General features: G+C 46.6%; 1 protein-coding gene across 1 annotated transcript in view; it reads right to left on the minus strand.

Annotated features, from left to right (window-relative positions):
* The window catches only part of Pitpnc1 (phosphatidylinositol transfer protein cytoplasmic 1), a 276,807-nt gene that overhangs the window by 7,900 nt on the left and 245,510 nt on the right, over positions 1–23,397 (minus strand). The window contains exons 7-8 of the mRNA XM_050164216.1: positions 19,976–20,131; positions 11,993–12,056 (exon numbers count right to left, since the gene is read on the minus strand). Of these exons, the coding sequence (XP_050020173.1) occupies positions 11,993–12,056; positions 19,976–20,131 (220 nt within the window). The remainder of the gene's footprint in view (positions 1–11,992; positions 12,057–19,975; positions 20,132–23,397) is intronic.

Raw genomic sequence — 23,397 nt, forward strand, 5'->3', positions numbered from 1 at the left:
AGTCACTTGGCTTGTATGGCAAGGGCCTTTCCTTGCTGAGCCACCTTGCTGGCCCACCCATGCAGATTGTATTTGTGGTGCAAACAGTCTCTCAACTTTAACCATCCGATGGAACAATAAGATCGTGAAAGATAAGCGATCCCCGATTCCATGAAATTCCAAAGAGAGAGGGCAATCTCACAAGACAGCCATTGTGCCGAGATCACGGCAACAATGGGTGGTTTGCAGCCAGAGACTATGTGGGCTGCCTTTCTGGATTATCACCTTCTCCTGCACAGTAAGATGACTTAGTGCTAATGATGATGAATTAAAACAGAAAGGAACTCATGCAAAGGCCTGAAGCTGTAAGCTCCCCCGTACCCCCATCCTGAGATAGAGTCTCACACTGTAGCTCAGGCTGGCCCAACTCCAGGCAATCTTCCTGCCTCAGCTCTCAGCCACCAGGCCGGGCTGAGACCCTGGAAACAGTGGTACTCAGCGCCCTTCAGGATCCCTCGTCCCTCCCTCCCCTGTAGCTTTCTTTGTCTGGTCCTGTTTATAGTGAGCAACATTCAGAGCAGTTGATGGGCACTGTTTGACATTCCTAAGAGAAAAGGTAATCAAAAGTAACGGAAAATTCGGGACCGGTTTCCTTAAGGAACATTCCTATCTTTAGAACAGGAAAAGGCGTGGTGGCGAGGCATCTGACCAAATCAGGGTGTACCTTCGGCAAATCGTGCCCCAACATTTTTCTGCAAAACCCAGAGCATGCAATAGGGGGGAGGCAGGGCTGGGGCGCTCTCAGGCTCACGGGTGGTCACATGCATCAAATGCTGTGCACTAGCCTGGCGAGGCACAGTCAAAAGACATGCTTCAAACATTTCCAAAATGTTACCAAAAAGTCTCCGCAATTCTAAAGCCTTTGTCACAACAGCCACCTCTCAAGTTCTGTAATTATATTCTTATTTTTTAAAAAAGATTTATCACGTATTTATTTACTTATTTTGTGTGTGTGTGTGTGTGTGTATACATGTGTGCATGTGTGCATGCAGTAGTGCCTGCCGAGAACAGAGAGAGCATTTGATACTCTGGACCTGGAGTTGCAGACAGTTGAGAGCCACTAGATGTGGGTGCTGGGAACCGAACCAGGGTCCTCTGAAAGAGCAGCAAGGGCTCTGAGCCATCTCCCTAGAGCAGTGGTTCTCAACCTTCCTAATGCTGTGACCCTTTAATATAGTTCCACATGGTGTGGTCACCCCAGCCATAAAACTATTTTTGTTGCTGCTTCATAACTGTAATGTTGATACTGTTACGAATCGTAATGTAAATATCTGAATTTTTGGATGGTCTTGGGCGACCCTATGAAAGGATCATTCGGCCCCCAAAGGGGTTGTGATCCACGGGTTGAGAAACACTGCTCTAGACCCTACATTCTCATTCCCTAAAAGGTAAAACAGAGAGGTACCTGCCATGTAATAACTACGTTCTTGAATTTTAAAGTGTCTCATACATATTATCCCAGGGCCTGGACACGGCAGACACAAGAACTCAAGATGTTCTCAGAGAGATCCCAGCTCTGGTCGAGACCCCTATGGTTTAGTATTAATCCCTTGTTATCTACACCTCCTCCTCATTAGCTGGACTGACTGAGAGATAACTTACATTTAAATTCTGGTGTTATACCTTGTAGTCAGCTCTCATTAACCAAGGCTGTCTAAGGCCTTTGGTAAATCCCAGGCCCTACCTACTACACAGCATTCCCGAATCCCAGCTGGTCCCCTGCCACCCCTGACATATACGTGGGCATGGACTGCAGCTTAGTTTTGAGATTAGCCTAAGATTAAAGGGAACTGGTTGAGAAAAACAGCTCGGAAGAGTTGTAGAAAGCCTTTCGAAGCCTAAGAAACCTAAACCCCGGAGCACAAGGGTTAACTATGCCCTGAAAAGCCTGGCATCTGCTCGGCTATACGTCTGACAGGCGCCGTCAATCCTATGCTGGTTTATGATTGGCACAGGTCATCTCACGGGCCCCACCAAATGTTTCCACTCTCTGAGTCCTGGGTTTTACGAGCGGGTTAGCCATGAAGTTAAGCCCCTTGAAAGAATGGAAAGATCTGGAAGACACGGGTGACCGACACAGCCCACTCAAAGACACAGCGGGCATCTTCACCCACTCGGGGGACAGGGCTGTGTTTTCCCAGGAGGCTGGGGAGCCAGCGTTTTTAGGGTCTGACAGATGGGTTTCCGGGTCTGTTTCGCACAGCGTGGGCAACTCGCTTTGAACAGTCTACATACACTGGTCTGCGCATGGCCCTCTATGTCATCCACAGTGGAGGAGTGCTGATTGCAAACTTTTATGTTGGTTTGTTCATGCATGTTTTTCTCGTATTCCCGAACATCATCCATTGTCATATCTGAAAGAAGTCAAGACGTGGGCAACTTCCGTTATTAAATACAAACTTTAATCGGGGGGCCCTTTAGGGAGAGACAGTAGTAGCTCAGCAGTCGCCAAACAGGTCTTAAAAAACTAACTTTATGGGGCAAATCATAAAGTTAGGTAAACCAGCCGCAGAGGGAGTGAGGGCAAGGAAGTTTAGAGTGGAAACCGTTTTGGGGGGGGGGCTCTCGGAAAGTGAGCTGGGTGGGTGAAAGTGTTAGCGAGTGGGCTGTGCAGAGCCTGAGATCTCCTAAAGTTGTGTTAGAAGATCCCGTTCAGGGACAGAGGGGCAGGTGTTTCTGATTGAATACTTACCTTCGGGTAGACCTTTCCAGAGAGATCTAAGGCACTGAGTTAGTGCATCTGACAGAGCAAGGGCACTTTCATTGCTATGGCACGGGACAAGCTGTGGAGGGCAGACCCCAGGGCACTCACGGGCGTGTGTGAGATTCGGCACACTTCTCACACAGATGCACTTTTGCACAGAACAGGAGGGGCCCGAGAGTACGGGTCTTGTCTTTGAGACTAGTCTAACAGCTCGGGAACGGCTGACACTATTCCACCCACATCGATCTATAAATACAACTGCGCACACCAGCACGTTTGGCTGGAGTCTCCAGCTTTCCAGTGTGTCGGGGTAATGAGCTCTTCATAATGGTTTGCAGCAGGAGACAGGTCTGGGACAGTTTCTGGTTGAGTCAACGGTGGGAAGGTGCTCTGTTGGCATCTCTCTAGGAAGGGGGACAGCAGGGATGCTGTGGAACATTCCATCTGCCAGGACCTGATTCCACATGTCAGTCAAGATGGGGTTGAGAAAGCCTCTCTTATTTTCACAGCCTTGGCTCTTGGGAGGCCAGAGGCTTGTGGCTTCGAGGCCAGCCTGAACTACAGGAGACCTTCTCTCAAAACAAGCAAACAAAAAAGTGCAAAAACAACAAACAAAAAGAGAAGACCAAGAAATCTCCTCTTTTAACAAGTGAAATGCATAGAATTGCTGTTTTTTTGGTCTCACTTTAAATGTTCCCTTTGTCTTTGTCCCCACCCCTTACTCTCTTGCTATTCTGCAGTATTTTATCAGCTATTTTCCCAGTCCAGCAACACTGTCTTGGTGGAAGGAATTTCACTGTGTGCCTCTTTACCAACCAAGAAAGTATGCAAAAAAAAAAAAAAAAAAAAAAGAACAACAAAAAGAACAAACAATTGCATCACCTACCACCCTATCTCTGATTGGCTCGGTGGGGGATTTGCAATCTGCATTCCCAGCTGGAGCTTTTCCCTAAGTATCTTCTGTGGCCCGAGGTTTTTTTATATCAATCCAAGTGTCATGTGAGCTCTCTTTGCTTCCAAAGGACAGACCTGCCAGAGCTCATGATTTGATTCAGTGTGGTCTGGGCCGGGGTGGAGCGTGGCTCACGAGCTAGGCCGGGGCTGTTTTATTGAGCTGATGCTGTCCTTCCCAGCCCCCTGGAACCATCCATCAGGAATGCTGTCCACAGCAATGGAAGGATTGAGAAGGCTAAGCGGCAAGCTGGTCAAGCAAGGACATGCTCTTCTTTTAGAAAACAGGTTACTGACAAGCAATGGAAGGATGCTGCTTTAGGCTGAAGACAGGGGGGCCTTAATCAACAATAACACATTCCACCAGACCAAACCCCACGGTTTCAATGACTGATCGTTAGTAGTTCTTAAACACAAACATACCTGAGAATGAATACCAAGAGGTTCCCATTCAGTTACGAGTTTAAAATTGAAAGTGGTTTCCTTGTGCACATGTCATTAGCCACTTAATTGGGGAAACGAAACTCGGGGAAGGCCGGAGTTTACTATTTCACTTTACTGAATCCCCCACAAAAACCGTTCTTTGGCTGCAATTAGCTCACCGTGAAGGGAGGGACCGAGCACAGGGCAGACTCTGGACTTTCAGAGCTGTCTCGGTTTAACCGGGGTAAGACAGGGTTTAGAGCAGGGATGATCAGTGTCTTGTTCCTAGTGGGAAGCTGAAAACAACTCAAGGGATTGGTGGTGCCAACCAAGGACAGAAAGAAAAAAAAACAAACCAAACCAAAACGAGGCAGATGAATACTTAATCCTGGTAGGAAAGGTCTGGATATATTTAGAAACACTGAAAGCATCTATTTTCTTCTTTTTTTTTTTTTTTTTTCTCCTCTCTGTCTCTCTGTCTCTGTTTGTTTTGTTTTTGCTTTTCAAGACAGGGTTCTTTGTGTAGCTTTGGAGTCTGTCCTGGAACTTGCTCTGTAGACCGGTCTGGCCTCGAACTCACAGAGATCCTCCTACTTTGCTGGGATTAAAGGCGTGTGCCATCGCCACCTGGTTCTCTCTGGTTTCTTTCAACAGGGCTTTCTCTGTGTAGCCCTGGCTGGAACTCACTCTGTAGACTAGGCTGGCCTTGAACGCAGAGATCCTCCTGCTTCTGTCTCTGAGTGCGAGTGCTGGGATTAAAGGCTCGTGCCACAGCTACCAGGCCTGAAAGCATCTATTTCTCTCCCCAACCCCCGCTTCTACCTTGCCTCCCGAGACAGGATTTCATGTAGCCCAGATATCAGACTCTCTGTACCCTAGGACCCCGACCTCCTGATTCTTCTGTCTCCACTTTGCAAAGGCTGGGTGATGCTGGGGCTTCCTGCTAGGCAAGCTACTAACTAAGGATACTCTCTTTACATCTTGAAACAGTCTCCACACACCACAAACACACAGGAACCTGAGGGCAGTGTGTCAGTCCTCCTTGGTAAGTTATGGAAATGCTAATTAGGTGGGAAAGTGCCAGTTTGGATCACCTGGTTAAATGTGCTGTTTTTGCAAGGAATATTACCTCAAAATCCATACACAAATCAATTTTTTAGAAAGTTCAATTGCATATGCCCAATGACAGAGCATACTTCCAAAGATAATTCATCCTTGTCACTGATTGATTTTTCAATGATATGAGCAACTTCTAGCAATTTAGTGCAGAGCTTTGCCAGAAGCAAATGCTTTCTGAGATTATCAGCCAAACTTCTAAAAGTTTTTTTTAAGCATGTGTATGTATGTATGTATGTATGTATGTATGTATGTATGTATGTTTGTTTGCAGGCATGTGTTTGTGTGTGAGTATGTATGCATGTATGTGTGCTTGTATATGTGTGTATATATGCATGTGTGTGTGCTTGTGTGTATGCATGTGTGGGTGTTTGTGTGTATGCGCATGCACACTCCATATTGCACATGTGTAGTCAGAGGACAACTTGTAGGAGTCTGCTCTCGTTCTCTCCTTCTACCACGGGAGTCCTGGGTATTGAACATGGGTCGTCAGGCTTAGAGGCAAACACCTTTACTACTGAGCCATCGGGCTGGCTCTCAGACAAATTCTAAATGCAAGAAAGCCTATGCCAATCACTTTTCAAATGAACTCTTAGATGATGATTTTGTTTTGAGACAGGGTTTCTCTGTGTAACAGCTCTGGCTGTCCTGGAACTCCCTCTGGAGATCTTGAATTCACATCTGCCTGCCCCCCCCCCCCCAGTGCTGGGATTAAAGGTTTGTTTGCTTTGTTTTTAGCTACGGTCTCAAGTAGCTGAGGCTGGCCTTGAACTCCTAGACCTCCTGCCTCCACCTCTCAAACGTTGGAATTATAGGTGTGTACCACAATGCTCAGTATTATCACTATTATTCCAAGAACTTATTTGTCATAGGATGACCTTGAACTCCTAATCCTCTTGCCTCCAACTCCTGAATACTGGGATTACTGTTTGTGTACTGTTTATGCAGCACTGGGGATTGAACCCAGGGCTTCAAGCATACTAGACAGGTACTCTACCAAGTAAGCTACATCACCAGGCCCATTTTAGTGTGTGTATGTGTGTGTGTTTTCTTGAGACAAGGTCTTTCCTGGTAGCTCTACCTGTCCTGGAACCTGATCTATAGACTAGGCTGTCTGGGAACTCAAGGAAATCCACCTATATCTGCATTATTGCATTACTTGGTCTGTGCTACCACATCTGTCTTCCTTTTAGTATTAAAAATTATATTTATATGGATGTTTGTGTGTATGCCTGTGGGGACCAGAAGATGCCCTTAGAATCCAGGAGCTCCTGGTGTTCGTGAGCTGCCTGGCATGGGTGCTGGAAACCAAACTCCAGTTCTCTACAAGAGCAGCAAACGCTCTTAACTCTGAACTGTTCCTCTAGTCACCGAATAAAATGCTTAAAAACTATTATTTATTAACCCGGTCATTCAAATAATGCCAGGGTTACGCTACGTAAAAATATGAATCCAAGGTGAGATAGCAGGCAAAGTTGTTTGCCGCCAAGAGCCCGATGACCAGAGTTCAAATCCCAGGACCCACACGGTGAAAGGAGGAAACTAACTTCTGATCTTGTCCTCTGATCTTCACACATGCTTTATACCATGTAGGAACCCAAAGAGTCCTGAATTACAGGAGGACAGTGTTTAATGCCTTATGGCTTCTTTGACCAGTCCTTTGGCCTCTGGAGATACCATGGTAAGAAACTGATGGATGCCTATTTCAGGAAGTTGTACGTATGTTATCACGCGCACGCACACACACACACACACACACACACACACACACACACACACACAGTTTTAACTGCATCTGTGGGTGCCTCTGGCTTACTTGGCCCTATACTATCTCTCCACTTCGAGGCTCCTAGGTCAAAACAGAGACGATTGCTCTACCATCCTGAGGCAAAGCTGAAGTCAAAACAAGTCCCTGGGGCTCGGAAGATCTACTTACAGACTGGACACTTTTCTGGCTCTAGCAAAATGGTGGCCGTCCATCTGCAAGACTTGGTTTTAAATTCTCTTTCTTCTTATTGTTGTTTTTGAGACAAGATCTCATTGCATATCCTAGGCTAACTTAGAACTCACTATGGAGCCCAGGCTAGCCTGGGACTCATGATCGTATCTCAGCCTCCTGAGTGCAGGGATTGTAGACATGTACCTTTAGGCCTAGCAGGGAATTAAAAAAAAACCATTCATTGGAACAATCAAACAATTATAACCATACACGTGCTTCCTGCCCCAACACATGCTTTTTACAAAAAACTTAAGGGCTTCCACTTTCTCTGTATTGAAATCAGCCAATTCTGAAGACTTGGTACCTACCCTTCCCTAAGACCTAGAATGGCAACTGACAGCCGTGATTTTGGTTTTCCTTTTAAAATTTAGTTGGATTTTACGCAGGTGGATTGTTGCTTGCGCATACGTCTGTGCACCACACGCTTGGTGCCGTAGAGGTCGGAAGAGGGCATCAGAGTCCCTGGACCTGGAGTTAAGGTTGGCTGTGAATCACCATGTAGGTGGCAGGGACTGAACCAGTCCTCTGCAGGAGCAACACTCCAGCTTCTCCTTTGTTGTGCGGACACAGGGACTTGCTATGTAGCCTTTGTTGGCCGGGAACTCCCTGAGACTCTGGCCTCAGAAGTGGCGATACTCCTGCCTCTGCTTCCCAAGTGCCAGAGTCACAGATGTTGGGGCCACTACACCCATTTATTTAAGGGAGCGTGTGCTGGAATGTAGGCAGGAAAGGGGTTTACAGGCTCCTTTGAAAGTGATGTGAACTATCAAGTTCTCTTCCTAGAAAAATGAACACAGACACACTCAGGTGCCCAGGCTCGGATTTCAGGAAACCCGGGGCCCATGGATATTGCCACTGTGGTAAACTCCCTCAGTTTGTGCTCATGTATCCACCTGAGCTTGTGTCTCTCCTTGTCAGCCTTCTCTGGGGACTCTGGTTGACTTTGAAGTGACTTCATAAGACTGTTTCATCTACCAGCCAGAACTCAGCCTCCCACATACTTTTTGGGGGACGAGTCAGGTTTTCAAAGACAATCGTGAGGTGCCCTTCCGTCACAGGGTCCCTGTGGCAATCTTCAGTGTGTCTCTCTGAAAATACTGTCAGATTTGAGAAGCAAATCCGTGCTTTTTGTGAGGCCGGGCTGGCTATTTTTATCCCCCTCCCCTCTCACCCCATCTCCTGAACTGTGCTGGGGCTCGGCTGATTAGTGTTCTAGTCACGCAGAGAGGCTCAAGGCTCGCAGATAAAGACCAATCAGGGCTTTGGAAAGCAAACTCAACTCCTCCAGCATGGACATGCCGATACTTTACAATGAACATGAGCAGAATAAAATCTGCTTAGGGAAATCGTTTCGTGACTCCCAAGAATGCTGAAGAGACGTGGAAATAAATCCTCGGGCGAGGGAAGATCGCCATCCTTGGCAATGTCTTTTCTCCACTCAGAATTAAGCACTGGAAACGGGGAGTCTAATTTGTAAGAGAGAACGAGGCAGCCAGGGTGGCCCTGGATGGTGCTCAAGGATGGACAGTGTGTACTGCACAGACATACCTACGGCTCAGGAGGTGGGTGGCGCCCAAACCCAGCCCCAACAGTATGGTACCTGCCGAGTCTGCCCGGAAGTGGGACCCTTTCCTAATACACCTGTTTAAAGGGGGGGGGTACTTATTTATTCTCATTCTTCTGAGGCACCAGAACTTAGCGGCTGGCGCTGAAGATTCTTCGAGCCTATTCTATTGGGAATGAATTATTTAAGCTGTCCTTGCAAGCCAGTCTGGCTTACATCCCAGGCTGTGAGCCAACCATTCAGAGCCACCTGGAGGGCTACGGGAACCTCAGCAGGCTAGGGGCTTGGGGCTTGAGAATGCGCATCTCTAACAAACGCCCAGGAGATGCGGGAGGTTGCAGCTCTAAGGACCTGGGCTTAAGATCCAGGACTGGAAGTGGCTCCAGAGGAGGCTTCATCGCGTGGGACCTTGTCCATGTTTACTAATGAAGGCCTCGCAGCCTGTGCAAGACCAAAGGGAAAAAAGCAACCCAGGTACCCCAGCTGAAGGGTTATCCTGGTTTGGACTTTGCCTTGGTAATAACACACCCACCTATCTGAAAGGCCCATAGTTCCCTGTACCACTTCGAGTCAGTAAGTGGCCGAGGAGACATTCCATGGCAGGGCCGGTTTCTATTCATTTAATTTCCTGAGAGTCTGCGTCAGGTAATGAAGGAGCCACTGTGTTCTGGGCCAGTAGCTCAGCTGGGCTGCTGAGGTCTGCAAAGAGTTTGCACCAGATTGACGGTGTGGTTCTCAGACCCCTTGCTGCCCGAAAAGGCTGCCGCTTGTTTTGGTTGGGACTGGGACTGTGGACACAGGGGGTGGAGACCACTCTGGGGTGGACAGGCGGCGCCCTGATGGTCTGCATCTACCAAACCCTATGCCTTCCAACCACAACTCAGCCTCCAAGAGGGTTTTGTGATCAACAGACTCCTTCCTCTAACTCATCCTCAGTAAATAGGAATCCTTAAAAACCTTGGAGCTGGAGCGCCCGTGTTTCATCTCATATATTAGTCTAGCTGCAGGCTCTTGCAATAACCTGAGAATTCTAAAGGAACCTTGCATATGCTAGGCAAGTCTCTCTCTCTCTCACTTAATTAAAAGCCCTTAAGGCATCACGTCCTTGTTGCAGGCTTAGCTGAGAAGAAAAGAGCCACGTCCACCCTCCATCTCTCTTTACCGGACATTCACTCTCATTTCGGTGGGTTGTCAATCTTTTTTATTTTCATTAAAAAAAAAAAAACCTTCTCTTTTTATCGTTTTTGTTTATGTATGCATAATATCATGGTATTTGTGTAGGTGTTAGTGGACAACTTTGTGGAGTCAATTCTCTCCTTTCACCTTTAACGTGGGCTCTGGGGATTGAACTCAGGTTTTCAGTTTGGCAGCAAACGCCTTTACCGGCTGAGCCATCTTGCTGGCCCCAAACCCTCCTTTTTGACATCTTGGCTCCTTGAGCAGAGTCCAGCCCTCCCTTTTAAAATCGCTTTTCTGAAAAGTTCTCAGTAGCATTCTGGTGTTAGAGAAACCTAGCTGACAGCTCTGCTTCCTGGCCATCACGGTGGCAGATTCTGGGTCCTCCAGGTTCCTGTCCTTTGGTTAAACATCTAATCAGTGCAGGCTAGCCTTGTTTATTTCCTAAGAATGGCAATAGGAAGCCATGAGCTCTGAGACAGACATATCAAGAGAGGCTAGGCATTACTTCATCTCTTTTCCTTCCTTCCTTCCTTCCTTCCTTCCTTCCTTCCTTTCTTTCTTTCTTTCTTTCTTTCTTTCTTTCTTTCTTTCTTTCTTTCTTTCTTTCTTTCNTTCCTTCCTTCCTTCCTTCCTTCCTTCCTTCCTTCCTTTCTTTCTTTCTTTCTTTCTTTCTTTCTTTCTTTCTTTCTTTCTTTCTTTCTTTCTTTCTTTCTGAGTGTGTTTTGTGTGTATGTGGGATGGGTGTGGGAAAAGGTCTGCATTTCCTCCGAGACTTGCTTCCCAGTGAACAAAAACCAAAGATAACAACAAAATAAAACACCCAGAAAAATAATCCCAGAATCCTTTCCATCCCCTTGTTCCATAAAAGACAAGACTTGGGAAAATCTTCCTGACAGTGTAGTGCATGAAAAATGTCCTGGGGGTGTGTGACACAGAAATCTGAGCTGTGATGGGCATTGGGACAAACCAGGACAATGCACGTACTTGTCAGTAGATGCAGATCTGGGGGAGTGGAAACAGAAAACTGAACAAATCGAGTCTACAGTTCAGAGGACCATGCCTTTAACACGGCACTGAGAAGCAGCTGCCGGCATGAATGACTAACATTGCCCCTGCCCGTTCTGTCCAGTGTAGCCTTTCTCTTAAAGATGGGGCTGGGGAGGAGGTTAGCTGATGCTGCGGGAACTGGGGGCACGGGTGGAAAAAGGGTGGAGAAAGTCCAGAATACAATCTAGGTTACACCCGGGAGGAATAATGTGACTTAGGACCATAGACAAATAAAGTCAGCTCGATCCTAAGTCACCGGTTGGGCGTGCTTGCTTCTATTTATAGCCAAGGACACAAGCCACCTGATGACTGATTCGGGGAAAGCAGAGGACTCATGTCCATACAGCCGCTGGCCTGAGCATCCGGGGCTGGGGCGGGGTGGGGGTGGGGGTGGAGGAGGTGGTCCATTCATCATGGCACCAAGCAAACCTTGTTTTCATTTACTGACGATGTGCAGAACTTGTTTAAAATCTTCGCATGACATTAAAGAGAAGCAAACCCAAACCAAAAAGCCAGAACGATACTTTCAGTTAGGGTCATCTAGACACCTAAGTCTCCATCTGCGCTTGACTTCTTAGAGAACCTGTGTATGTCTGATAAGGTTCCAAGTGTTCTCTGCATCAAGGGACCGTAACTCAATAAGATGCTTCCGATAATGTTAAAGTTTGGGATAAATTAGGATGGGTATGAAATCCATCCCACAGAGGACAACGGAGCCCGGTGTATACAGTCAATGAGCATCAAGCAAGTCAAGGTCCTTCTTGGTCAATAGTTCTGTGGTTATTTCAGACCAAGCTTCTATAATTACATCCCTATTAGGCTCACCAGACAGAGGTGTTTCCAATACAGGAAGCACTGACCTGCCCTCCGTTGCTGTCCTTCTAGGTTACACTTGAAGCTGGGTGTACTAAAAACCGAGTCAATGTATTATGAAACTGTTCTCCAAGTTATTCTGGGTCATTTGACTTACCGTACCACTCATCGACCCACGCAAAGGCCTGTCTGTGTCCAATCAGCAGGATGTCTCGGACCACCTGAAGAGGAAGAGAATGATAATACCGGGTAAGATCAAGGCTGTCTGGGTGGGGGAGGAGGGGCTGGAAACAGGGCTCAGGGGGTCAAGTACTGGCTGTGTAAGCATGAGGACCTGAGTTTGTATTTAGCACCCATGTAAAAATTAGATGTGTTATGTATGCCTGTAACTGGAGGGTGCTGGGGAGAGTGGAAACGGGGGTTCACCAGGGGCTCTCTGGCCAGCCAGTCTGGCCTGTCAGTGAGCCCCAAGATTAGTGAGTGAGCCTGTCTCAAAACATACCCTGGAGTCATTGAGAGAGGTCAGAGGGTAAAGGTGCCCATCCGAGTTCAATCCCTGGGTGGAAATGGTGCTGAGAATAGATGCTTGAAAGTTCTCCTGGGACCTCCTCCTGTGCCATGGCACCCCAGCCCTCCTCCCCACTAAACAAACAAATGTCGTTAAGTAATCTAAGAGGAATCTTAAAAAACTAGGGAGATAAAGACAGAGAGAGAGAAAGAGAGACAGAGACAGAGAAAGAGAAGACATTTGGGATGTCAACCTCTGGCCTTCATAAGAGCGTGGATGGGTAAGAAGGCCCCTCCATACATACACAGATAGGCCCCAGATAATAACAAGAAAGTAAAGTAATGTGGAATATTTTAGTTCAGCTGTCTTATTTCCTCTCCCCCCTGTTTTGTTTTTTGAGATAGAATTTCTCTGGGTAACAGCTCTGGCTGTCCTAGAACTTACTCTGTAGACCAGGCTGGCCTCGAACTCAAGGAGATCCACTTGCCTCCCAAGTAGTGGGATTAAAGGCGTGCGCCACCACCGCCCAGATCATCTCTTTCTTAACATTCTATTTCCTTATTTTTATATGTATGAATGTCGTGCCTGCATGTATGTATGTGTACCACATGCAATCGGTGTCTGAGGAAGTCAAACGAGAGCGTCAGAACTCTTTGAACTAGAGCCACAGATGGTTGTGAGCCATCATGTGGGTGCTGGGAACCAAATCCTGGTCCTTTATAAGAGCAGCCAGTGCTCTTAACCACTGAGCCATCTCTCCAGCCCTGTATCTCTTTCAGTAATAGTTCACTATTTTTTCTTCTTATATGAAAACCAATCAAGCCTATAAGGATTTACTTATCTTGTGTCTCACGTAGCGTAGAATGGTGCTTTGTTCACATGTATTTACTGCTCAGTTCCCAACGGAACAAAGGGAAGTGCTCCTGACACCCCCAACATACTTGCTCCAGCCTATGGGCATCCAAGAGGAACGGCTGGACAGGATGTGGGTGCAGGGGACAGCCTATCAGGGAGAAACGAGAATGCTAACGGACTGTGGTGGTTTGAATGATAACGGCTCCTATAGACTCTCAGGTTTGAATACTTGGTCCCCAGCTGGTGGAACTGTTTGGTAAGGATTAGGAGGTATGGCCTTGTTAGAGGAGGTGTGTTACAGAGGGTGGGCTTTGAGGTTACAAAGACCCATGCCATTCCAGTTAGCTCTCTTTCTGTCTCGTGGGTAAGATGTAAGCTCTCCTCTACTGCCCTAGTGCCATGCCTGCCCGTCTGCTGCCATGCTCCCTGCCATGATGGGCATGAACTAACCCTCTGAGACTGTAAGCAAGCCCCCAGTTAAACACACTCTTCTATGAGCTGCCTTGGTTATGGTGTGTCTTCACAGCGAGAGAAGTCACATAGGCCATGATCTTTGCTACTCAGACAAGTGTCTGTTTCCATCAAGACACATATACTCCTTGGTAGGAAACATAGGCTCTGTACTAGTTGAATGTCAGGGTGTTGAGCCCAGAGAAGTCACCCCAGTTACTGCTGAGCGAGTGTCCAGGAGCCATCAGTAGTTGGTACACACCTTCAGCCTGACTTACAAGGAAGATGGAGCCATTTCTGTACATCCCTGTAGGATGGGAGAGGGTTGACCAAGAGCAAGCACTGAGCTCTTGAGATAGTTCAGCGGGTGGCTTGCTTGCCGTGTACCCCGACAATCTAAGCTTCATCCCTGGAACCTGTGATTGAAGGAGAGAACCAGCTCGTGTCCTCTGATCTCCACAGCACGCCATGGCAGTCACGGGCAATAATCATCAACACAAGGTTTCCAAAAGAAAAGACAATGACCTCATTTGCGTATGTCAGCCTTTGGTGCCAGCACATACGGACAGAAGGATTAAGAAACCGACAGTTGTCAAGATCCTCCAAATTGGGACCCACCTGCTTCACAGATAGGTGGGTTTTTTTTTTTTTGGTCTTTTTCTGTGTGTTTGTGTGTATGGTGTGTGTAGTGTGTGTGGGAAGATGTGCACGCCCATGGGGAGGTTGGAGTAGGATCCCAAGCATCTTCTTTTTTTGCTCTCTGCTTTATTGCCTTGAGACAGGGTTTCTTAGTGAACTGGAAGCTTGAAGCTTGAACCTCCTAGGCTTGCTGACTGGACAACAAACTCTGGGGAATTGGCTGTCTCTGCCCTCCAGAGCTGGAGTAATAGGCATGTGTAGTCTGAACTCAGGTTCTCATACCTGCATAGCCTGCAATTGTTCCTTAGGGGGAAACTGGGATTGAAGGCTAAAGAAGAGTCTACTATGTGCACATGTGTGTGTAGATATACGCGTGCACACACACACATACACAAACACACACACATACACACATATTGTATGCATTGTTTGTGGGCATGTGTAGTACCACTTATGTGCTTTTATTTCATGGGTCACCTTTTCATTCCGCATAAATATGCTTGTGTGTGACTGCACCCACCAGTGTCTGTACATGAGAAAGGCCGTGGGCTGATGTTGGAAGCCATCTTCTATTGCTATGTAATCTATTTAAACTCTTTTATATTAACTTTGTGTGTGGGGGGGGACAGCATATATGTAATAGTTGGAGAACATCTTGCAGAAGCTACTTCTCTCCTTCCTCCAAACGGGTTCTAAGGACTGAATTCGTGTCAGCAAGCTTGGTGGTTAAGTGCCTTGCCCATTGAACCATCTTGCCAGGTCCCATCTTGTTTTTTGAGACAGGGTCTCTCATTAGACCTGGAAGCCACCACCAACTGACTAGACTGGCTGAATAATAGGAGTCCAAGGGTCCCCCGGCCTCATCTGCCCCAGGGCTAGCTAGTGTTATTATACATACATATGCTAGCTAGTGTATCATACATACATATGCATTACCATGCCTAGACCGAGCTTTAATGTCGGTGCTGGGGATCTCAGGCAGCAAGCACTTTACCTCTCGAGCCATCTCCTTGGCCCATAAATATTCCTTATTACATTTCTTGGAAATTCACAGGCTGCCTCCAGCGTTCCTTCTTTTCTTTTTGCCAAACAAACCCAGTGATTGTCAGAAACCTCTCCTGGAAGGCTGAAGTGTGTTTCGACAAGCAAAGGGTTTTAACTGGGTGGATGTGCAGGAACAAGGGAAGCGTTTTCTAATGAAGTGTTTATGCCTCTAGGCCTCTGGGTATGTGGTGGGGTCCTTTTACGATTTGGATGTGGAGCCATGTAGTAAATTTAAGAAATACCATGCAGCCATACACACTCAAGTGCTGACTCTGTCAAATTCATGGAAATCAAAGGAACAGCATAAAGGCGCTTGTAAACCCACCCTATCATATGAAGCACAACACAGCTGTGGCTGGCAATAAGGCTTCAATAATGCGTTAATGGCTGGCTTTTGAATACCCCCCCTCCCCACTGTGAACAGATTCTTAAAAAAACAAAGGTATTTAGAACCCCTCCTTCAGTCCATGTAAATACCCCCTCATTAGCAGAGCAGGTGTGTTGGGGGTAGGGGCCTATACCACTTCATTTGGTTTGGAATTGGGCAAGGGAGTGAAATTCCTATGACCAAAGCATCACCTTCACAGGTATCTTAAAGAAATGGCTTCTCAGAACTAGCCAAAGGCATCATGAAGGAAACAAAGTGAGCTCTGGGCAATTTAAAGACGTTTCACGAGAGAAAATCAGATGCATGACCGCTATATAATGAGTCTCTAGTTAAAGGAGATGGTTTTGGAAAAACAAAACCAACTCTACCACAGAAGGGAGGGTAGGAGGCACGCGTGGTGACACACACCTGTAATTCCAGCACTTGGGCACTGGAGGCCAGCCTTGGCTACGGAGTGAGTTTGAGGCCAGGCTGGGCTGTATGAGACCCTCCTTCGGAAGAATAAAACAGGAGCTGGAGACTTGGCTCAGTGGTTAGGAGCACTTGTTGCTCTGGCTTAGGAGCTGGGTTGGATTCCCAGCACTCATATGGCAGCTGACAACCAGCTGTTGCTCTTCTGACCTTGGCGGACACTGGGCGTACTTGTGGTGTCCATCCATCCATCCGTCCATCCATCCATCCACCCATCCATCCATCCGTCTGTCCATGCATGCAGGCAGAACAGTCAAATACATAAATAGACAAATTTTTGAAAAGAATAAAAGTAAAAGAAGAAAAAATGAGGGAGGGAGAGGGAAGGAAAGGCAGGGAGAGAATCTAAGTAAGAACGAGAGGTGGATGCAGACATAGATTTAGGCTGCATCCTATTTACTCTGGGTTGTCTTCCTGCTCCGTACCCAAGCTCAGTACACAGAAACAGGAGGTCTCCGTGACAGTGGATTAAGATTGTCACCTCGACAGCTGGAACTGAAGAGTCCAGGAATAAGAAAATAAAAATGTAGATTCCAGAAATAAGAATGTAGGAATAAAGAAATATAAAGTTGTAAGCCTAGGAGAATGAGAGCAGACTGTTAGCAGCTTTCTCAGCAGCTTGAGGATTGACTGTTAACAGTGGGTTATTTCGCTTTACAACACATAGCTCTATTACAAGGCCAAAGCATCTCTCTGCAAACTGAGAGCTAGCCTGCGGATTTGAGTTGAGTCGACTTTTAGGAGATAGATCTATGACCTCTGGGTTATGCATTTTCCCTGCTCTGTGAAACTGGCAGCACCAAAGGGGAGAGCGCAGGGCTTCAGTAAACACTGCCTGAAGTTACCAAGAAAGACAACAGATTAAGTGCAAACCCTAGTTTAACTAAAAAACTCTGATAATGGAGACTGTTAAAGTAAGGCAATCTGTATCTGAGTTTACCTTGTGATTGTAAAGACCTAATGCTTGATGCCACTACTATAAAAGATAGGTTCAGACACCGACTTCTGCCACAGCCTAACCGCCCCCCCCCATCCCCAAAACAAACCTCTGGCTGTGGTCTCAGCTAGCTATAAGCTCTTTGTGCCCCATGGAGATTTCTTATTTTATTTTTTTCCTGGTTTCTGGAACAAATTTTGCTTCTGGTTTATTAGACTTTGGTGGTCTGTCCCCATCTTTGCATGATCCCCCTGGATCCAACAAAATTACCTGGGAAGAGAGCCTATTAGGATGACCTATGCGCGTGCTTGTGAAGGATTTTTATTTTTATTAAGACAGGGTCTCACTATGTAGCCCTGCTTGTCCTGCAATGTGCCATATAGACAAGGCTGGGCTTAAGCTCACAGAAATCTGTATGTCTCTGCCTTCCAAAGGCTGCAATTAAAGGTGTCCACCACCATGCCCAGCGTGAAGGATTTTTATTAACTGCTTTAATTGCTGTGGGGGAGACCTGCCTATCGTGGGTGGCACCATTCCTTAGGCTTAAGTTCTGACCTGTGTGAGAGCAGAGGAAGTGAGCTGATCAATAGCCATGTGCGCATTTATTTATCTCAGCTCTTGACTGTGGCCATGACGTGACCAGTTCATGCTCCTGTGATTTCCTCACAAGGATGGACTGCAGCCGGAATTGTAAATGAAAATAAAAACAAACCCTCTCTCGGCCAGGTTTCCTGTGGTCAGGATGTTTTCTCACAGCAACAGAAACACAACTAGGGTAGCTTCTGGCTTTGACCGCTCTGCACCTCACCCTGTTCCCTCTTCTGGCAGGTGGGACGTGTGTGGACCCCAGCAGAGAACAACATGCTTTTCATGTACGGAAATCTCAAGGCCCTCAGACCCACAGAAACTGTTCTTACCGCCAGCCTGGGTGGTGAAGGGCACAGAAGCGGCCCAGTGATTCTGCAGTTCTACCTTCAAGAATGAGACTTTCTAGCCAGACGCAAGATGCGCACCTGTAAATCCCAGCTACCAGGGAGATGGAGGCAGGAGGAGCTTTAGACCAGCCTCAGCAGTACAGTGAGATCTCCTCAAAACTCAAGAACAGGCCTGCACATGGCTATTGTCGTGACCCCTGTCTGCAGACAGGTTCAGCTAAGTAAGAAAGACTCAGTGCCTGAAGGGAAAACAACGGGTTGACAAAGGAATTCTGGAAAGCTATTCTTTGTTAGTTATTAGCAGAGAAACAGAGAGCCAATTTTTCTAAAATATAGAGGAAAAAACTTAAAGTATTTTGTTCTTGTTTGTGTGTGTGTGGGGGGGGCAGAGTCATAGAAACATCTTGTAGCCCAGGATGGCCTTGAACTCACTATGCAGTTCAGGATGAATTTGAACTTCTGATATTTCTGCTCCTACTTTCAGAGCGCTGGGATTACAGCTGTGCACCATGATTGGCTTACGCAGTACTGAGGATGTAACTCGGGGCTGCATGCACGCTAGGCAAGTAACTGCCAACAGGGCCACATCCCAGCCTCTGTGATGCTGGGAATTGCTTATGTATTTGTTTTAAAAATATATTTTATCTTTATGTTATTTACTTATTTGGTCTTTTTCTTTTTTCTTTTATATAGTTTCTGTGTGTGTTTTTTTTTTAATATTTATTTATTTATTTATTATGTATACAATATTCTGTCTGTGTGTATGCCTGAAGGCCAGAAGAGGGCACCAGACCCCATTACAGATGGTTGTGAGCCACTATGTGGTTGCTGGGAATTGAACTCAGGACCTTTGGAAGAGCAGGCAATGTTCTTAACCGCTGAGCCATCTCTCCAGCCCTTAGTTGGTCTTTTTCAAGAAAGAGTTTTTCTGTCTATCCCCGACTGTCCCGGAATTTGCTCTGTAGACCAGACTGGTCTCGAAATTAGAAATACACCCACCTTGGCCTCCTGAGTGCTGAGATTAGAGGCGTGCGCCACCACTGCCCAACTGTTTAAAAATATATAACACATATTCATTGGGGTGCGTACACACGCTCACACAAGCCTCAGTGCGTGTGCAGAGGTCAGAGGATAACTGTGGGCATCGGTTCTCTCCTTCTATTGTGCAGGTCCTGGGGATTGAACTCAGGTTGTCAGGCTTGGCCACAAGTGCCTCATCACTGAGCCATTTCACCGGCCTCATTATTTATCAAATATGCAAACGAAAGCAGTCACAGAGGGCACTGCTCGGTAGCTCGCGTCCCATTATTTTAGAACCGCGTGGAGAAGAGTTGTATTTGAGATCTGGGGAAAACTGGTGTCATCATCAAGTCAGCCCCTGCACCAAAGCTAACCCGTTTTCCAAAGTGAGCGCACGGTTAAAAATCTGCTCCGAGCTTGTTCATCATTCTTTAGGAAGGGAACAAAGAAGTGAGCAGAGCGCTGAGGTGTGCCTCCTAATGGGCCCATTCGGAGCTCTTGTTCCGCCTCTGAGGGCCTCTTCTACTTTTGGTGCCTACGTATGCAAGTTCTTCCTAGGGACAATTATCCCTGGCAGCTGTGCCTGGAGATAAGCCTTCTGGGCTCTTGCCAAGTGCCCCCACCTAGAGGTAGATTAGCCTGATTGCCAGAGCGAGCAGAACATTCTGTGAGCCCCACTTCCCAAATATACTCATCCAATAGATTCGGCGGTCACAGAATGAGAGGTGACACACAAAACTGCTACACTGAGCGGCGGGAGGACATTAAACCCATAAAGAAAAGACGTTTTCACCGAAAAAGCATTGTCTGGATACAGGTACCTGCTTACCAGTTCAACTTGGCAACAATGCAGTGACCTTGTCCGGATCCCAGGGACTGGGTTTATCACTCACCTTGTGTACAAATTGCTCCACTCGGGTCTGAAGGCCCCACACCTCGAACTTGACGGTCACCAGCTTGTAGGAGCACATGATGGGTTGATGGCTATCCCGCCAGCCTTCTCTCAGCTGCCCCCGGCCTGTCTTCTCAGACTTGAAGTGTTTAGGATCCTGGAAAAGATGCACCGAATGACTGGTCTATTACGACGTTAGAGCCGCGACACAGCACACGCCTGCAATCCCACTCTTGGCAGGTGGAGGCGGGAGCATCAGAAGTTACATTCCGAGTTCGAGGCCAGCCTGGGCTACCTGAACTTTGGCAAAAATAAGTAAATAAATAAGTAAGTAAGTAAACAAACAAACAAACAAATAAATAGCTATTTTTATGAAATGTCCAGAATGGGCAAAATCTACACAGATAGAAAGTAGTTCAATGGTGACTAGGAACCAGAATGAGGGAAGATTGTGGGGATCTCTAACAGGGGACACTGGTGTCTGGGAAGGGAAAGAAAGCACACTGGAGAGGCTAGGATGTCCCAGCAGGGCAACATTTCCCAAGCAAGCCTGAGGACCCCAGTTCCATTCCTGGAACCCACATGAAAAGCCAGATGTGGTGGTGAGCATTTGCAATCCCAGCTATCTACAGGGAGATAGGAGGGAGGTGGAGACAAGATAGAGCCCTGGCAACTTAAAAACCAGTAACCTGGGCTACCCTGTGCAGTGGAGAAGGAGAGACCCTGCCTCACAGGGAGGAGAGATAATGGCCTCCTGAAAACTACCCACTGACCTCCATGTTCACACACACACACACACACACACACACACACACACACAGAGATTTAAAGAAACAAAAAAAGGAAAACATGCTGGGATTGGTGGGGATAGCTACAAAACCTTGTGGTCATACAAAAGCCATCGAATTATACACTAATTAAGAGATCGAGGGCTGGGGGTGTCCCTCAATGATAGGGCACTTTCTTCACACATGTGAGGCCCTGAGTTTGATCACCAACACTGAAACAAAAAAGGTGAATTATATGTACTCCAATTTTAGAAATGGGAGAATACAACACAATTGGCTTAGTTTTTTACCGACACTAAATATAAACATGTAAGTGCCAAATACAGTCATTAAAAACTAGAGTTATGAAACTGCGATTTTTCTTTCTTTAAAAGAAAAATTATGTTTAAGCTGGGCATGGTGGCGCACGCCTTTAATCCCAGTACTCGGGAGGCAGAGGCAGCTGGAGTTCTGTGAGTTTGATGCCAGCCTGGTCTACATCACATTGCAGGCAAGCCAAGGCTACAGAAGGAGAGGCCTGCCCAGGAAGAAAAAAAAAAAAACCTAAAAGTGTTACTTTTCTTTGTGTGTTTGTTGTTTGAGATAGAGTCTCACGAAGCCCCTACACTGGCCTCAGACTCACTATGCCATTAAGGCTGGGTTTGAGTTCCTGATCCTCCTGTCTCCACCCTCTAAGGGACAGAATAACAGGCGTGAAACCCCAGGATAAAGTTTTATTTATTTATTTATTTATTTATTTATTTATTTATTTATTTATTTATTTATATGGTTTTTCAAAACAGGATTTCTCACTGTAATAGTTCTGGCTTTTCAGGAACTCGCTCTGTAGACCAGACCGGCCTCAAACTCACAGAGATCTGCCTACCTCTGCCTCTCAAGTGCTGGGATCGAAGGTGTGCACCACTACTGCCCGGCTTAAATGAACTATTTCATGTTTGTTCCCAAAGTAGAGACTAGCTACTTTGTGACATCGCTGGAAGATGATATATACAGAGATAAATATGATATATATGATATATTCAAAGAAATACAAAGACTAATAAAGTACAAAAATACCTGCAATTATGTTTTTTTTTTTTTTCCCCAGACAGGGTTTCTCTGTCTAGCCCTGCCTATCCTGTCTTGGAGCTCTCTCTGTAGACCAAACTGACCTCAAACTCAGAGAGTTGAGGCCCTGTGCCTCTCAAGAGCTGGGATTAAAGGGTGTATGGACACCATCACCTAGCTATTTAAAAATATATAATTTTCAAGAACATAAGGAAGAAATTGCAGGTTCCCTGGGGCTCACCGTACAGTCTTGGGTCTGACCACTTCTGCTGGGGTCAGGACCCTGGGAGTCAGGTGTAGGACTCTAGACTGGCAAGGAACTGCACACATGGTACAGGCTGCAGGATGGAGCAAGAAATGATGGCTTCTCCTCCCCAGCGAGGCTTGGGAGTAAAGACAAGGGAGGGGGTGGAGAAATAGACAGTTTAGCCCATAAAACATTCCAGAACTCTCATAAAAAGCTGCAAGTCCAGCTGTGATGGGAAACGGACACAGGGGGATACCGGAACGCTTACAGATCAGCTCCACAAGATTCTCCTCTGACCTCTGTGCACGAGCACTTGTGCATCCCCACGTATGAACACACACAGAGGCAGAGAGGAGAAGACATGAATCCAGGAGCTGGGATGGTGACAGCCCAGCCTTTGTAACTCGGATGGCAGACAACTCAGGTGTAGTTGAGATTCTGCAAGGCCACTCAGGGATGCCTCTGATGAGGGTTCTCAGGCTGCTCTTGGACCCCATCACATACCCACACATCCCCAGGAAACACAGACCACCTCCGGGGTCAGTTCCCACACTCGGCCTTTAGAGTCGGAGCTGTGACCTGAAGATTCCACAGGGCTGACTTACTGATGAGAACTTCATGGTTACAGGGTGTTAGAATGGTGTGAATCGAGAATCATGATGACCTCGGGGCTATTTTCAGTGTCCTTGGTAGATATCACCACACGTTTTGGCATCTAACCTGATATCCCTTTGCTATCGCCCAAAGCCTTTGGAATGTATTTTAAGCTCACCATCAGTCTCCTTCAACCCCAAAGCTAAGGATGTCTGCGGACAGCATCTGAGACCTACAGCAGAGATTTCCCTGATCACTGTAACCCGCCTACCTGATGTTCCTGCCAACGTATTTGGAAAACACCTTAAATTACAAATTTCTGGGATTATAAACTATTCCTGTAATGGCATCCATGGTGGAAGACTTTTCTTTTAAATTTTAAAATTTATCTTTATTTTATGTGCATTGGCGTTTTGCATGTGTATCTGTGCGAGGGAGTCAGATCCTCTGGACAGTTTTGTTTTTGTTTTTGTGATGGAGGTGGGTCTTGTATCTTATCTGTTGATTTCATTGGTTAATAATAAAGAAACTGCCTCAGCCCTCATAGGACAGAAAATTAGGTAGGCGGAGTAGACAGAGGAAAATGCTGGGAAAAAGAAGCTGAGTGAGTGAGTCGCCATGATTCTCCCCCTCCAGACAGACGCAGGTTAAGATCCTCCCTGGTAAGCCAGCTCGTGGGCTACACAGAATATTAGAAATGGGTTAGAACAATATGTAAGAGCTAGCCAATAAGAAGCTGGACCTAGC

The sequence above is a fragment of the Alexandromys fortis genome, unplaced genomic scaffold (assembly GCF_014885135.2).
Source record: "Alexandromys fortis isolate MF-2015 unplaced genomic scaffold, M_Fortis_MF-2015_v1.1 scaffold_156, whole genome shotgun sequence".
NCBI classification, from domain to species: Eukaryota; Metazoa; Chordata; class Mammalia; order Rodentia; family Cricetidae; genus Alexandromys; species Alexandromys fortis.